The sequence below is a fragment of the Bos indicus x Bos taurus genome, chromosome 26 (genome assembly GCF_003369695.1).
Source record: "Bos indicus x Bos taurus breed Angus x Brahman F1 hybrid chromosome 26, Bos_hybrid_MaternalHap_v2.0, whole genome shotgun sequence".
Classification (NCBI taxonomy): domain Eukaryota; kingdom Metazoa; phylum Chordata; class Mammalia; order Artiodactyla; family Bovidae; genus Bos; species Bos indicus x Bos taurus.
The window spans coordinates 34620221-34637882 of NC_040101.1; the positions used below are offsets into that span (position 1 = coordinate 34620221).

Below are 17662 nucleotides of genomic sequence, written 5' to 3' on the forward strand. Positions count from 1 at the left end.
GAACTTCAGGATCAGCCTTTGTCTTGCAGCTGCTGAAACACGTGCACAGCAGTGATCTGACTGGTGGGGCCAGGAAAGGGGCACATTCTCTTGGGATTTAGGAAGAGGTGGTTCTGTATATCAGCTAAATGGGCAGAATCACAAGCTGCTGTTGTGATGAAGTGTTATTACAAGATGTGCTTTCTAGACTTCACATTCCCAGAAGAAAGGGTCCTATTGATTAAACAAGCTCTGAGGACCGTTTTCCTGCAGTGAAAAGACGGAAGAATTGTTTCGAGGCTGGTGGCAGGAGGGGAAGGTGGTCATGTGTACACAACTGTGTCCCCTTCCCTGTAAAGTCCAAAGCCCTTTTCCTGTGTTCTGTTTCGTTGGGGTGGTTTCAGAGTCTAGGGGGGTTTTTATTAAGGATTTAGGGTTGGGCTGACATTGAAGAGAGCTGGAGGGTAACAGTCATGCTGTCAGCTGGAGAGACAAAAGACAAAAAAAGACCACAGTTCTGCCCTTCTCGGGCCACCATACAGACAGCACTCAGTAAAACATTTGCACCTGTCTGTGAAAAGATAATCAAGGAAGCATTTGATGAACAGAATTATTTGTGATAACAATGTGAAAAGGTCACAGTGCATGTCCATCAGGCCACAGAACAGACTTCTGTTTGTCACTGTCGCTGAGATATGAGATTCCACCTATTGAAACCTGGCCTGCAATGATGAAGGGAGGTGACATTCCATTTCAGGAGTATAAACCCTAGCATCCAACATGGGAGGTTTTGTAATAGAATTCTCACCTACCATGTGGGAGGCAGGTTTTACTTTGCTGATACAGTGATTCAGAGGATGAGCAGCTTGTTTCCTGAATATACTGGCTCACAGATCCTGGTGTCCTTATCCCTGGTTTTTGGCTTATATATTTAAACTATGGAAATGATGGATTTACTGAGGTCAGATTCAAGCTGGGAGGGGAGCTCTGCTCCATTTGCACCCACTCATATTATAATTAGGCCATGCCATGTGGCATGTGGAATCTTAGTTCCCCATCCAGGAATGGCTTGTGCACCTTGCATTGGGAGCATGGAGTCTTAACCACTAGACTGCCAGGGAAGTCCCACAAGTGGCTTATTATTAACATTGATGATAATGCAGTTCAGAAAACAAGAACCTGTCAGTCTTGGAAGGGACATCGGTGGTCATCCAGCCAATTCCTTTGTTTTATCCAGGAAAGGACTGCCATAGGGTACTGGCTAGCCCCAGACCACATAGAAAGTTACCTTGTAACAGAGGCAGGGCTGGAAACCAGGGCCCTATGGTGTTTCACAAAGCACTTTCTCATGTCTTTTCTCACTGAATCTACCACAACTTAACCTGAGTGCTGGAAATCCCATAGCTATTTGACGAGTTACTGCTTTATCATTGGTAGACCCTAGAGAAGAATAGAAAGGTGGGCCCACCCTCCTTTGGAGCTAGGTGTCACTTAAGGCATTTCACTACCTGCTAGGAGAAGGCTAATGCTTTACTGAGAATGCTCAAAATGATCAGTTCTAATGAATGCCTTCCTGCAAGCAATATTAATTCTGGGAATGCATGATTGGTTTAGAGTAAGAAAACATTAAAATTCTCTTCTGTAGGGTCCTTTCAGTAGTTGGTGAGGACATTTAGTTAAATGTAACATTGTTTATTTTAAAAGGCCTTTAAAAACAGAAATGAATGACTGTTTCCTTAATTTAGGAGAGAATATTTCTTCTAAACTCAGGTACCTTATTCTTAGTTTACTATCTCCTGTACGTATAGTCCACAGCACTCCCTTAAACTCAGCTTCATTTCTCTAAGGAAGAAGTAGTTGAATAAAAAGTACATTAGGATAATAAATGATGCTTTCTGTCCATCACATAAATAGGTTTTGGTGCACATGCTAAAGCCTCCTAAAATTGTACTCAGAGGAAGGGTTGGCTGGCCTAGGAGGAAGGGTGCCATATTTTCTGAAATGGGTATTTCTACTCTCTTGAGCATATTCAAATTAGCAGAAATAGGAAGCACAAAATGACCTGCTTGCCACAGAACCCCTTAGTAAAAGCCCACAGCAGTTTTAACAGGCCAGATGTGGGCAGGAGGAAGAGCCCTCCCTGGTTCCACTGTGGGAATACGCTATGGGAGCCTCCTGCCATGCTCCATGCTCATGAATGCTCCGGAAGGACCCCTGGATGATGTGGCCTCGGCTGCCTTATATCTGGAGGCAGGACGCTGTCAGCTCAGCTGAGGGATGGTCTGCAGACATTGTAACCACATGGGACCAGCCTTCAGTGCTGCCTAGATTTCTTCTGCAGTGCCATCTCCTCCCTACACAGAGCACACAGTGGGTGGTTACAGTGGGAACATAAAGCCCCTCCAACATCTGTTTCCTCTCTATTGACCCAGCACCTTTTTCCTTAGTTGTTTTTGTTGGCAGTTTTCCAATGCCCTGGACCAGATGATTCACTGCCCATTTTATGCAATTTCATGGCAGAAACTTTTAGCGGACCAGAGACGACTTAAACGCGAGCAAGAAGAAGCCGATATCGCAGCTCGACGCCACACGGGCGTCATTCCAACGCACCATCAATTTATCACTAATGAGCGCTTTGGGGACCTCCTCAATATAGACGATACGGCAAAAAGGAAATCTGGGTCAGAGGTCTGTTTTGGTTACCTCGATCTGCTGCTTGACCCAAAGCAATATTTGCCTCCCCTCAGCATTGCCCTCTGTAGGCCAAATTAGTTCTCCAAGCAGCGTCTGTCATCCTGGCTTCCCTTAGGCTTGCTTTGGCTCTTCTGTGGCTGGTCAGAGGACATGATTCCGTATATGTCCTGTGCTCTGTATGTCCAAGCATGCCTGGCTGCGGGACTGGGATCCACTGGCGCACACTCCGAATGCATGCCTTAGAGCATCGGCTGCCTTCATGAGTCCCGTCTTCTCCATCCGCATTTTACCATGATACTGTGTTGCCTGTGCGTTCTGCTTAGAAACCTGTACCTTAGTTCATATGCATTAGTGGCCATGGTGTGGACAATTACAAGCTTCTTTGAAGAGATGGTTTAGTGAAACTTGTATTACATGCTGTACTGCTGCTTGGTATCCTACAATGATACAATTGAAGTGTTCAAGAGAACTGAAACCTCACTGAGGAATTTTGAAAGCCAGAGAGTTTTGCAGTTAGGGCAAGCCATGGAGGCTAAGAACTCTCTGAGAGCCATTTCCTCCATTCCCTTAATTTGGACATTTCTCAGCTGAGATTACGAAACTTAATATTATACAAGGAACAAAGAGGCACAAGCCTTTAAAGTGATATTATCTGGACCTTGGCCTCCTGTGCAAAGGTCAGCATGTTGAAATGCTCATGCTGGCCAAATGCTGCATTTTGTGTCAGAGTTTGTTTTGCCACATGACCCTTAAGTAGCCCTGCCTATGATTAGCTCCTTTTGGGGAAGTGTGTGTGTCTGGGGTTTGGGCAGGTGGGGATGGAGGAATGGGGGAGTGACACCAAAGTATATACAGTTTGATAATCGTTCAGTGTAACAGCTGATTAATATTCATGTCTCTGTCTTTCGAGTGACAGAAGCACTACTGGTTATTCTTCAAATGGTTTGGGTTTTGTTTTGTTTTTTTTTTTTTAAAGGAGTAGAAGGTGACTGTGACAGAGAAGAGGGGAACCAGGTGAAAAGGAAAGCTGGAGAGGGGAAAGTGGCTCTAAAGTGATAGAGAAAAATAAAATGTAATTTAAAAAAAGGCAGAAGTTATCAAGAGTAACTCAGATGCAAGGAAAAGACAGCTCCCAGCCCTCAGCATTCCAGCTCCTCCATACCACTCTGCTCTGAAGGTTCTGGTGACGGGTTATCCTTGTTCCCGGACCTACCTGGTTGTGAGTGATGGAGGAGGTGGGAACATGCAGAGGCAACCTAGGACTGCCTACTCCTTGTAGATAATACACGCAAATGAAATGCAACCAGGGCACAGTAACCATAGACAGAGGCAGCTGAACTCTGCCTAACCCACCTTGCATCCCTTCTAGAGCAGAGGTTCTCAAACTTGAGAGTGTCAGAATCCCCTCAAGGCTTGTTAAAATACAGGTTGCTGGTCCCCATCCACCAAGTTTCTGATTCTGGGTTGTGATCTGAGAATTTGTGTTTTTGAGCAGTTCAGGGACTGCATGTTGAGAATCTCGGCCCTAGATGCTGACTGACAGACATCGGAAGACAAAGACCAATGAGTCCTGGTGTTCCAGACCATGTAGATGTACCTCTGTCCCATTACCAATGTGTCCCAGTGTACTAGTCTGTGTAGATGTACCTCTGTCCCATTCAGTAGAGTTTGGGTGACCACTAATCCTGTGCAGGACCCTATGAAGGGACAGAAACAAGACTCAGACTGTGCTCTTGGGAAGCGGGCAGTCTACTGGAAGAGGCACCCCTCTGTTGTAGTAGGTAACACGATGCCTTGGGAACCAGAGGAGGAAAAGATAGATTCAGCCTCAAGGGGATGGAGGAAGATAAAGAGGGAAATGATGCTTTATATAGGCAATGATGGGAGAAGGCAATGGCACCTCACCCCAGTACTCTTGCCTGGAAAATCCCATGGATGGAGGAGCCTGGCAGGCTGCAGTCCATGGGGTCGCTACGAGTCGGACACAGCTGCGTGACTTCACTGTCACTTTTCACTTTCATGCATTGGAGAAGGAAATGGCAACCCACTCCAGTGTTCTTGCCTGGAGAATCCCAGGGACGGGGGAGCCTGGTGGGCTGCTGTCTATGGGGTCGTACAGAGTCGGACATGACTGAAGCGACTTAGCAGCAGCAGCATAGGCAATGATGACTTATATTTGATGCAATCTGTTTCTCAGTCTTAAATAACGTATGGGTTCCCTTTAAAGACAAATTTTCACCAGCCCAATTGGGTTGACCTAAGCCAATTTACAGATTAAATAGTAACCTGTACACCTATACAATTTTTATTTGATAATTATTAATTTAATTGAGAGCTGGTTAATGTTCATGTCTCAATCTTTTGAGTGACAGAAGGCACCACTGACTGTTCATCACATGGCTTGGGTTTTACTAATTGATAGTTGATATAATTTCCCTGAATTCAATTGTCACTCAGAGTATGAATATCATGCTATTTTGGTATAAATTTGTTTTTAATTTCACACAGCTCTGCAGTTGGCTGTCATGAGGTAACCAGCCCCCTCCCCTTTTTTAAATTGGAACCACTGTGACATTTGTGTCCTTAAAATGTTGGTCATTTGGCCTTCTCTGTGAACTTGTCATCTGTAAATAACTCCATGATTGTTCTTTTCTTATTTGCTTACAGTGGTTAAATTATGCTTTATGGTCATAACAGACACAGATGCAGACATTGAAATTCTGACATTGGTTATAAGGTTGGCATTTAGCTGACTTCTAGTATGTATGGGAGATAGACAGAAACAGCACTTGAAAATGCAAAAATAAAAAATTCCTGCAGAGAATTCATAGCCTTAAAGAAGGTCCCTACAAGACCCCAGCTCGGGGAGCCTGATAATGTGGGGGTATTTCACTGAGGGATCAGGATCTCAAACTAAGCTTGATGAAGCTTCTGAAAGTGATTTTTTTCTCACCTATATTCCCCTCTGCTTTGTCCATGTCCAAGTAGGAAGTATGTAACTTCATATTATTTCCCTAGACTAAAAAGTCATAGCAGTTGAGTAGGTTGGAGCTGCTCATAGCTGGGGCAGAATTATACTGGCGGCTATGCACAGCTTGCTCACTTGATTTCTCCCCTCTGTCTTTGTTTAAAAAAAAAGTAACTATTTTAGTGGCGGGGAAGAAAGATGTGCAAATAAACATGGTAAGTAAAGAAGAACCTTTTCCTCTCTTTGCTGGAATTGGTGATGAAGAAATTCCAGACACAGAAGGGTGTCTAGACAAGATGCAGCAAATAGATTTGCCTGACTCGGACAGGAAGAGTGTCCTAGGAGATAAGGCAGTTAGATATGAGTGGGGAGAAATTACCCAAAGACCTTAACCCACCTCAGGCATTGAGAGTTGACCTGAAGGACAGTTGAGAGACTCGGCCAACTTCAGAGTGAGGCAGTGATATGATGGAGGCATTTGAGGAATGTTATTTGTGCCTCTGAGTGACAGCAGATTAGAGTGAAGAGAACTGAAGTCAAAGGAAGCTTTGTGCTTGTGGGGACCAGAGGTCGGACCTGAGAGGGGTTGTGGAGGGGACTGAGGGAGAGTTGGTGTGACTTAATGACAGACTCGATGAGAAAGTGGAGACGGGGCTGCGGATGACTTCCAGGCTTGGGAGACTAGGACGAGAGGGCTCCCCAACAAGAATGGGAGCCTTTGAGGAAGAGCATGAGCTGAGGGCTCGGTATATCTGGCTTTTTGGATGATTTCACAGACGTTGAGAAATATATGGAGTTGGAGGTGATGTGAGAAGTCAGTCAGGGTTCATCTACTTGCAGGGCATAATTTAAGTCACACAAACAGAATGTGTTCCCCAAAGAGGAAGACAGTAGATAAGGAATGTCTCAGGACTTCCAGCTGCTTGTTTGTTTGTTTTTTAAATAACGGTGTCAGCTTTGAGAACCGGCACTTCAGCTTTAGGACTTTTCTAACCATCTCTTCCTCAAATCTGGCCCTCCGTAGGGAGATCCTCGAGCATGGCATAGCTGACTGAATATTCATCTAGTGCTCTGCTAAGGTCAGACAAGTGGAATTCTACCCATATTTCAACACCAGAGTAAACTGGTTAGGGTGGATTTTTCTGCTTTGCTTTCTGGAAACTTGTAAACGTGTTCTTTTCATTGTACATGAATTGCGATTTTAACTTGCAATTGTTTCTTGTGTTTAGATGAGACCTGCCAGAGCCAAGTTTGACTTTAAAGCTCAGACACTAAAGTAAGTGCCATTATCCAGCTTGTTTCTTCTGGGGACAGGGTGCCTTCCTCCTGACCCTGTGCTTTCATCGTACCATGTTGCCTCCCCAAAACTTAATAATAACGCTTTCTAAAGAGAAAATGAGAGATCCATAGACTTGAATATGTTAAACACCTCCAGTCACTGGGTTCTGTTTTCCACCATAAATGTTACTCAAAAAAGTGTTCTGGGGAAGCACTTGATTCAACCAAGTTAAACAGGTTTCTGTCCCACAGGACTTCCTCCAGGGTGCCAGGGTGCTGAAGTGCTGATGAGTCTCCAGAAAAGATCTAAAAAGTGTATCACATTATCATTTCACAAATCTTGTTACTATCAGACCTTGCCACTGGTTCCTTGGGGATTGAGTGTGGTCCATGGAGCAGGAAGAAGGCATCCCCAGCCCCCCACGATACATGACCTCTCAGCCTCTCATGAGTGTCCCCCTCCTTGCTTACCTGATGTGGCAGTGTTGGCGGCGGGGTGGGAATCACAGCTCCCACCCACCTCCATACCTGCGATCACTTAGGGTAGCAGAGTTTAGAAGCTGTAGATCTCCCACAGGGGTTGGTATTCTGAGGATTCTGCTCATCTGTGTGTCCGTAGTTGAGGGTAAATGGAGGGGGGAAATTCAGAACTCCCCTGAGAAGGGCTATGGCAAAAAATTGACCAAAGACATTCTTTTTTCTAGAGACAAACGCCCTGGATTCCCTTCACAGGCCTCTTTAGGTTTAGAATCCTGCCTGCTGGTGCGAGACCCACACAGGCAGCCTTATTCTTTGATCCAGCACAGGGCTGACTCTGTGTGAGGTTTTCTGGACGTGCCCCCGTTGTCTGGCCAGTACCCCTTTATGTACTGTGGGACCACCTGGCACACCACCAAGCAGGCACACCACCAAGCAGGCACACCCCCTCCACACTGCAGTCAGAGACCTGTCTTTCCATGCTGTTTGTTTGACGCACATGGAAAAGATCAGGTCATTTTTTCTAATGCAAGAAAATTTCAAGTTGCAGTTTTTGTTTTGCTTAAAATGTATCTATTATCTTTCTGTCTCACTTTTAAAAATGGAGTCCTGGTTAGAGATTAACATACTATTGGGGCAAACAAAGGGATGTATATGGAAAAGTTGAAAATGGGCATGAAGAGGGAAAATCCACTTTTCTTTCCAAGATCCCTTTTCTGTGTTGAAAAGGAAGTGAACTAACATTTACTGACTGTTAACTATATCACAGGCACCAGGCTAGGTCTTCTATTTGTAGTTTATTGCTGATTTATCCAAAAACTCTGATTATTAGCTCCTGTTTTCTGAAAAAGAAAGTATTGGGTTGGCCAGAAACCCAATACAGTCGTTTGGGCTTTTCTATAAAATGTTTCTTGGCTTCCCTGGTGGCTCAACTGGTAAGGAATCTACCTGCAATGCAGGAGAGCTGGGTTCAATCCCTGGGTTGGTAAGATCCCCAGAGAAGGGAAAGGCTACCCATTCCAGTATTCTGGCCTAAAGAAATCCATGGAGTGTATAGTCCATGGGATCACAAAGAGTTGGACACAACTGAGCGACTTTCACACAGACATGTAAGATGTTTCTGGCCAGCTCAACATCTCAGAGGAATTAAGTATCTTGCCCAAGGTACCAGAGCTAGTAAATGATATAACTGGGTTTTGAACCCAGATCTGCCTAATTTCAGAGCCTTTCTACTGCATGATGCTAGAAGAGTGTATGTATGTATGGATAATGAGATTGGTGGATGGATGGATGGATGGATGGGTAATGAAATGAGTGGGTGAGCGGATGGCTGAATGGATAGAAGGACAAAAGGATATCAGGATGTCACAAATACTGATGTAACTTGCCCCCTTTAACCCAACTCAAAGTCTCCTTTTGCTAAAACACGAGCATCTCAGTCTTATACTCATTGGAACATCTCCTAAAATGCCATGACCCTCTATCCACAGGGAGCTTCCTCTGCAGAAGGGAGACATCGTTTACATTTATAAGCAAATCGATCAGAACTGGTACGAAGGAGAGCATCACGGCCGGGTGGGGATCTTCCCCCGCACCTACATCGAGGTACCCTGGCTCTGTCTCTTACTCAGGAAAGACTCACACATGCCCAGAGCACCATTTATCTAACTTGTGTTTTGTTTCCTCCTTTCCTCTCATTTCCTTGCTTTCTGCTCTTTTCGGTTCTCCTTTGCCTCTTTTTTTGCGCCCCCCTTTCTCAGCTTCTTCCTCCTGCTGAGAAGGCTCAGCCCAAAAAACTGACACCAGTACAGGTTCTGGAATACGGCGAAGCCATCGCCAAGTTTAATTTTAATGGTGATACCCAAGTAGAGATGTCCTTCAGAAAGGTAAGCTGCCCTCTCATACTGCACCAGGGGACCCCCCACTTGGGGGGGCGCTGTCATCGTGGGGATGGGGTATTGCAGTGCCAGCCAGTCTGGCAGGGCTGTTGCACACCCAAGAGCTGTGCCCCATGAAGAATTGCACTGAAGACAATTGGGGGATTTCTACAGTGAAGTATTAAAGAACAGACCATACATTGAATTTACTGATGAAAGGTAGTATTTCTGAAATCATAGACCCACCTCTTTTATAAACTGTATTCAGTGTTTATTGAGCACCTAGTAATGTGAGAAGTGCTGTGTTGGCAACTAGGTTATACAGCATTAATGGGGAGAAGGGAATGTCCTAGGATACCAGAAGTCTGAAAAACTTTGAAGCCAACAGTCATAGGTTATCAGGCATGCAGCCTTTGGGGAGTTAAATAATTTTTCAGAGCTGTGATTTCTTCCTATGTAAAGTGAAGATAAATGGCCCTCTCCCTGAGCCACCACGGGCAGATTAAATGAAGCAGCCTCAGGGAAGCCCCCAGTGTGACACGTGGCACCTAGTTGGCCCTCAGTGAGCAGGAGATGACAATGTTATCATTGCCTTCAAGGTGCTTGTACTTATTTTGAACACAACTAAGCCAGGCAGAGACACTGTTCTTCCTAGGAATTCAGAAACTCTGTATATGTCAAAATTCTCTGGCTGGCTGAAGGTACTAAAGTTAAGAATTTTACTGAGGATTGAGGGAAGCAAGGCTATGCCTTGAAAAAAGATGAACCATGTTATAGAAAAGAGAAACAGTGGAAGCAACCTAGTTGCCCTACATCAGGAGACCAATAATTAAACCATTATATTATATACAGTAGATCGCCTGCAGTGGGCCATTAAGCTGTGCACCGCTAGGAAAAACAGAATTATATTTCTTGATAAAGAAGGATGTGTACTGTATGTTATTCAGTACCAAAAAAGCAAATTACAAAAGGGAATACAGTGTATATTGTTTTTATAAGAAAAAATATATTCAAGTCTAATTCACATGGAATTATCTGTACCAAAATATTACCAGTGGTGACCCTCAAGTGATAATATTATGGGTAGTGATTATTTTCTGCCTTACGTTTATGTTTTAATTTTCCTGTAATGATACAGGAAAAATACAATTATATTAAAAAAGAAAAAGAATCCCCAAAACCTTTACCTTAAAGAAGAAGATTGGATATCTGTCTGTTTTGCATTAAGTGAGTCAAAACCACTAGATTTGGGGAATTCCCTGGTGGTCCAGTGGTTAGGACGATGCTCTCACTGTCAAGGGTCTACGTTCAGTCTCCATTCAGGAACTATGATTCTACAAGCTTTGTGATGCAGCCAAAAAAAAAAAAGAGAGAGACATTACATTTTCCTGTTAGCTTGGGGGAATGAGTCTGACCTTCTTTAGCGAAATACGTGAAGACCAAGCTTAACAGACTCATAGCAGTTCTAACTGCTGTTAGCATCTCCACCTCAGTGGTGATTCATTTCATCCAGGATGAGCACGGAAGGTTTTTCTGACCAAAGAACGTGAGAAGTAATGCAGGAGAGCACAGGGTACAGGCAGGGACCTCAGACGTGCTGAGGTCTGCTAGGGCAAGGACCACTGCCTCACTGTGTCTTGCAGGGCGAGAGGATCACGCTGCTTCGACAGGTGGACGAGAACTGGTACGAAGGGAGGATCCCAGGCACGTCCCGGCAAGGCATCTTCCCCATCACCTATGTGGATGTGATCAAACGGCCACTGGTGAAAAACCCCACAGATTACATCGACCTGCCTTTCTCCTCCTCCCCAAGTCGCAGCACCACTGCAAGCCCTCAGGTACCTAAGCTTCTCATCACTGGTTTTCACACTCAGCACGACAAATCTAAGTGCTAATGGCACACAGCCCCTCTGGGGTGGGTCTGCAGCAGTGCAGAGAGTATGCATTCCAGGGTTTGTTTTCATGTGTACAAATGGCGTTTTTCAAGAATTTGCTGGGAGAAATATTATCTGAGGGAAAAGGAAGCACTTAAGGTGATTGCTCTGGGGACAAGATGATTGGGGAGAGAAATACCTGTCATTATCAGATGGTCCAAAACTCTGTTCTGGCAGCATCCCATGTTGACCAAAGCTGGTTGTCTGGGTACCACCACAATCCCATACATATCATGGCCAGTATGGTTCTCTTAGTCATCTTACTGGTCAAGATTGGCCTGCAGAACACAAAGACTGAAAGAATTTCACATCCTTATCCTCAGACACATAGACCAGATTCAGAGTATTCTTTGCAGTCAAGAACCGGGTTGCAAAAGGAATTTACAGCATCTCTGTCTATACTGGGCTGAAAGAAAGTAGATTTAAAAGCATAATATGGTCTTTGCTTCCTAAATATTAATTATGAACAAACTTATTCTAAACTATAAATTATTCCAAACCCATCCCCACTGTCCCAAAGCCAAGGAAAAAAACCAAACCTTGGGTTCAGGAGAGGCACAGTGGGGTGACTTCTGTGAAAGACTGACCCTAAGTGGTAAGTTACAGAGAGGATGGTCAGGGGAACAAGAGCAGGACCCGGGGGCCCAGGGTCCTGCCTGGGCCTCTCTCCTCTCATCCTCCTCTCTCACTTGCCATTGCTGACCCCAGGAGATGGTTCTTGGCTGAAAGCATGAGACAGGCTGACCCAAGGATTCTTTGCACAGTGAGATGTAGATCCCGTGATCTCGCAGGGAGAGAGTGTGAGCCGGGCGTAGGGCACTCTGCTTGGTCACAGCATGAGGAACACAGTTAGATTTTATGCTTGACTGTAGCCAAGTGCAACTGTGAAACAAGATGGCTACACTGCTCCTACACCTCTCTGGAAGGCTCTTCACTGAGCCCCCTAGAGAGAATAAATGCCCAAGAAGGGCCAGAGTGGTGGAAGACCTTTGTAAACTCTCTGTACTCAAGTATAGTTGACGTACACTGTTATATTCGTCTCGGTGTACAACACAGTGGTTCAGCCAGGCCACCTTTCTCTCCTCGTGGTTCTGGGTCAGGCTTCATTGCAGAGGCAGTTGGATGGGGTGGGGGTAGGGAGCTCCCAGTGTGTCCCTTTAAATCTGATTCTGCAGACCAGCCGGCAGCATCTGTTTCTGTCCTGATGGGACCCTTTCTCCCGTCTCCATGCCACCTGCTTCTCCATTCTCCCCCGCCTGCACACACCCATGTATCCACACACACGCATCCGCATCCACATCCAGGTTCTCTCCCAGCCCGACCAAGTGATTTCCTTTCTGGACACCAGCGTGCCCTGCTCATCCTCTCCATTTCGTTCCTCTCCAGACATCCCGTGTGATTATTTTCCTCCTTTATTCTCTGTGCTGACACTTGTGCCTTTTACTTCTTTTGTTTTCTTCTCTCTCCTTCTCTTTTGAAGTTTCCCAGTCACAGCAAGCTCCTCATGCCGGCCCCCTCATCTCTGCCCCACCCCCGCCGAGCCCTGTCCCCGGAGATGCACGCTGTCACCTCTGAGTGGATCTCATTGACTGTAGGGGTCCCTAGCAGGCGTCCTCTGGCTCTGACACCACCCTTGCCTCCTCTGCCCGAGGCTTCTATCTACAGCAGTGACCCCTTGGCCTTGTTCACAAGGCCCAGCTCCTCGCTGCCCCTCAACCTTCCCCATTCGGGCTGGTCGGACCGGTCCACTCCACATTCTGCGGTCTCCCCGCTGGCCCTGCCGCCTCCGCACAAAGCCCACTCCCCAGCGCCTGGGGCCCAGGCCTCCTTCCACGTCAATGGAGACAGTGGTACCTATGTGCCACCTCCGGGGGTCCTCCAGGATAGCTTCTCCCAGCCGTGGCTTGGGCGATCTGACAGGGTCATCTCGGAGCTTAGTGACGCCTTTAGCAGCCAGGGTAAGCGGCAGCCATGGCGAGATGGAAATGGAGCGCGTGAGAGGAAAGCAGAGAGGGAGGCGGGTGAGAGATGCCCAGGTGGACCTGCCATCTCTAAGAAGAGCTGCTTGAGGCCATCAGACGTGGTCAGGTGCCTGAGCACCGAACAGAGACTCACAGAGCTCCACACCCCAGAGGAGAGCCGGCCCCGCCACCAGCCCCTGGGGGGCCCTTTCTCGGGAAGGGAGGCTGAGCGCTCAGAGCTGCAGAGAGGTGGTGAGCCGGCCGCTCGGATGGGTGCGAGCCAGGTAGGCCTGCAGCATGACCATGTGTGCCCGGGCATCTCGGGCAGTGGGGCAGCCTCACCCACAGCCAAGTGGATGCCCACAAGACCCGTTTGCTTGTTTGGAAACAAAAATATGACCCAGGAGGGAATGGAGGGGTCATCCATTAGGTTGTCAGGGCTGGAACAGCTGGAGGCCAGGGACAGTCTGTATTCTGGCCTCTCGAAGTGATTCCAAAGTAAGCCACACTGTTGGGTACCTCCTGGCCTGGTGCAAAAACCCGCAAGAAGGCAGGCCTTCCTCCTGGCGCAGTCGCGCCTGGGAGAGGACCCTCGGCTTGCTCTAACACAGCTGAGAACACCAGGCTTCAGTTTGGCTCCGTGTGGTTTGGTTTTGTGTGCGCTGCGCTGTGTTTCCATAACCCCTGGCGCTCTGCCTGCCAGCACTTAGCCCCGCTGGGTCTCGTCCTGTCCTGTGTCTGTGTGGGAGCTGAGCTGCTCACTGATGGGCACATACGTTTTGGTTTTGGGGGGATCAACCCAGTGCTGGGATCCTTGAAGGACAGGCCAGGTTTTTAGGCAACTGTCCCATTTTCTGTCTGGGACAACTACAAAGATTTTGGGGTCTGGACTGAGGTGGCTCTAGGATGTTTTGAGAGCTTAAAAATTGGGGGCAGGTGGCGAGGAGGTGAACGTGGCAATTAGATCATGGTTCTAATACTGGCTATGCTGTTTAATACCCCAGAATTCAGAGCCTTTGGGCAGCTTCTCCAAAGTAGCCGAGTCTGAATGCCTGCTCTCCTCTACCCTCTAGTGATTTGGAATTGAGTTACTTTCCCCTTCTTAGCCTCAGTTTCCTCATCTGTAAAATGGAGATAACAACTACCTCACAGTCAGGTTGAGAGGATTTCACAAATTGATGCATGTTAAGTGCTAAGCACAGGGGCTGGGAATGGAACACATCAGCACTTTATAAATGGAAGCTCTCCACCTTGGAGCATCTGGAGCTGAGAACATTCTAGAATGTCTTTTGAACCAGATGGAATTCTTGAAGATGTCTCCAAGCCATTTATTATCTACTGTGCACAATGCCCATGGTAGATGATGATGTTTAATCTCAGTTTCCCTTTAAAGTGTCATTTACTCAACAGATACTCATTTGAGGGTATACCTACCTCTGGGCAGGATACAGGGTTTCCCATTCTGCCTTTGAGGAGCCCTGTGCTTCAGGAAGACTGGCACACACAGCTGCAGAGGTTTGCCTGGAGGCTGCAGGAGCCTGCGGCCTGAAGCACAGATTTGGCCCCACCTGCGGCCCCAGCCTGATGATGGGGAGTGGGGCGTCATTGCTGTGGGGAAGGACAGCGTGTGATAATGGTCAGTAGTCAGGCTCTACCTCCCCACCGGCTTTCTCCTATCCAAAGTAGGAGTGGAATTTGTCTCTCAATCACAGGACAGTGTAAGGATTAAAGGAGGTAGGTGTGGTGCCTGGCAGGCCGGAAGGCTCCCTGAAGCGGGATGTTGCTCCAGCTCTGAGGCCAGTGCTGAGGAAATACCTGGGGAAGGCTTTGCCTGAGCAGGTGTTCCTGGAAGGCATGTTCTGTGAGGAGAGAAGGGTGTGTCCTGTCAAGGAAAGAAATAATTTGCTAGGGGAGAGGCAGTGAAGTGACTGATGGAAAAGAAGTCAATGTCTCAACACAGGAACAGTTCTGGAAAGGTTCTAAGTCAGCCCTTGGGGCCTGGAGACCTCCTCATGGTTGGCGGTGAGTCATTGCGGCCCAATGCCAGGATCCAGTATGGACAGGAAGCGCACATGGTGCTTGGAAGAGGCTGGGAGTGGACACTTCCCATTCCTAACTAGGAGAGGGTGGTGTGCTGGCAATACAGAAAGCCAAACTTGTTGAAAACTGTTTCCTGATGGGCCTCCAGACCCCAGGTGCACCCCTTCCCATCCCCTCCCTCCTGTTCTCCCAACAAAAAGCTGGGCCCTGGCCTTGCTCCATGTTGAGAGCTGGGGGGGGTTATGTGAAAACGGCTGCTGCCCACCCACTCCCTCACCAGCTCCTTCACCTTCCCGTCCTAGAACTGGGACCTGGAAGTCAGCTTGGGAAATGAGGTCCTTCCAAGGAAGCTTTCTGCCTCTCTTGAGGCCGTCTTGTGCTGACAGAGCACAAGATGGGAAGGGCTTGAATGACAGGTATTCTCTGGTGACCCAGTGACCTCACTCTGTGTCACTTGAACAAATGCATTCCAGACTTGCTTGTATTATCAGAAAAACTGTCAACTGCTCTTGTCCTTGCTGGGGGTGAGGAGCTGAACCAATAATTCAACTTTGTTACCAATGTTGGGAACCTAGGTAGATATTCTGATCTATAAGTGAAGGGAATCTAACCGGAGAGCAAGAAAAGACATTCCAAAGTGTTTTGACCATTTCCTCTTCTATTTGAGTGTCTAGGATGTTCCAGGCACTGTGCGAAGTGCTGCAGGAGGCAGAGAGGGGTGAGCGTTGTCAGGGGCCCCCCTGCTCTCAGGAAAGTCTCTCCTCCTTCCTGGGCTTAGAAGGCCTCATGGAACTGGCTGTTTTGACAGCTAAGCCAGCCTCACCCTCCCCTCAGTCTCCCCTGCTTGTGCGTCTGGAAAATTTCCACCCGTCCTTTACTTCTCCATTCCTTCCTGGAAGCCTTTCCTGCCAACTTTCCCCTCCCCCTGTAGGACTAGATTAAGTGCCGGACTTTGTGCTTTCACAGCCCCCAGCACCTGATCTTAGGGGCACTTATCAACTCTATTGTATTTGTCCCTTTATCTGTCACCCTCAGAGCGCACGGGACCAGGACACCTGATTGAGGAAGGTGCTCAACAAGTATTTGTTGAGTGAAAGCAGAGATACGATATGAGTGACCCCAGCTAAAGGAGTGTAGGTCTTTACTGGGGGATAAGACATGTTCACAAAAGTAAGTATAAGGTAGACCAGGAAGAAGGGTCACAAACAGTTTCCTTGGGGAGTTCAAGATGAGAATAAGCAAGGGAGGTTGGTGTGGGGTGAGGTGGACAGATTTCAAAAGAAAAGTGACTTTTGATTTGGAGCTTAAGGAACTGGGAGTTTTATGATAGGTGAACAGCAGGAGGGCAGCATTCGAAGCAAGCAAATAGCCTAGCTAAGCCCCAGGGGTAAGAATGTGAAAGGGTATGAGTTCTGGTTTCGGTGGGGCTTCTGTGGTGGGGCTTCTGTGTCCGCCGGTGGGTAGAAGGGGCTGTGAGCAAAGCTTGGAGGGCTGGTTGGTGCACATATGGATACTGGTCAGCACCTCCTCACAGAGTGGCTGGTCATCCTCCACAGGTCCTGTGACCCTTGCTAACTGGTCATCTGCATTCCCTACTTGGTGCTAGTCCCTGTTCTGCTGCTTTCTTTCTCCTGAGTCACCTGTCCAGCCCATCCCACGACCCCCAACTCTGCAGATGTGTGAGCACTTCCTTGTGAAAGGGTTTGACTTTTCACTCCTTGTAGACTCCCAAGCTGGTGTGACATTGGGTCGGTTGCGCATGTTTTTAGCTAGGAGTTCTCTGAACAGCAGAAGGGAGTGAATGAGGGGCAAGGGGCATTTAGGGGAAGCCAGGATTGGTGGGAAGAGTGCTGCATTCAAATTTAGGGTTCCTGGGCTCTATCTCCTGCCTTGCCATGAGCCTGCTGTGTGTCTCTGGGTGAGTCACTTCCCTTCTCTGGCTTCACCATCCATAGACAAAAGATCCAGACAAAGCTGACTTCGTTAGTTTTGATAGTCTCTGATTAACTAAAAATCCTGTGTGCATTTCAGTTACAAGGAAAGAGAAGAAAAAATACAAAATTTTAAGGAAGGGGGTTTATAATAGACCTGTGCACCTTCATAGTGGAAAAACAAGTGTTTCCCTTTGTTTTTTGAGGGACAACTAATTGGACAAACATATACAAAATGCCCAAGAGTTTGGAATTATCAACCAAGTTCTTGGGTTTTGTTGAGCATAATTTTGGCTAGGAAGATTTAGGACAATTGGTCAAGAAAGTGAAGGGGAAGATGGTCTTGGGATTCTCCAGCATTCATCAATATTTTCTGAGCCTTCCCCAAGAGAGAAGTACTGTTCGCTGACTAGCCTCCAGACTTGGTTGTTAGGAGCTTCTATAACTGGTGTAAGAGATCCTCATAGAATTTTTGACTTTAAAAGAATCTTTAAAGTCACTCCAGTGACTTGTAACATTTTCT

At 47.1% G+C, this 17662-nt stretch overlaps 1 protein-coding gene across 23 annotated transcripts in view; it reads left to right on the plus strand.

The window, feature by feature from the left end:
* The window catches only part of SORBS1 (sorbin and SH3 domain containing 1), a 234556-nt gene that overhangs the window by 200439 nt on the left and 16455 nt on the right, over positions 1 to 17662 (plus strand). For 9 of the 23 annotated variants that reach the window (XM_027529417.1, XM_027529410.1, XM_027529418.1 and 6 more), the window contains 6 exons: positions 2500 to 2667; positions 6871 to 6917; positions 8887 to 9001; positions 9157 to 9282; positions 10917 to 11111; positions 12688 to 13452. In XM_027529417.1, the coding sequence (XP_027385218.1) occupies positions 2500 to 2667; positions 6871 to 6917; positions 8887 to 9001; positions 9157 to 9282; positions 10917 to 11111; positions 12688 to 13452 (1416 nt within the window). The remainder of the gene's footprint in view (positions 1 to 2499; positions 2668 to 6870; positions 6918 to 8886; positions 9002 to 9156; positions 9283 to 10916; positions 11112 to 12687; positions 13453 to 17662) is intronic. The other 14 variants (XM_027529431.1, XM_027529424.1, XM_027529428.1 and 11 more) reach the window with 2 other exon arrangements.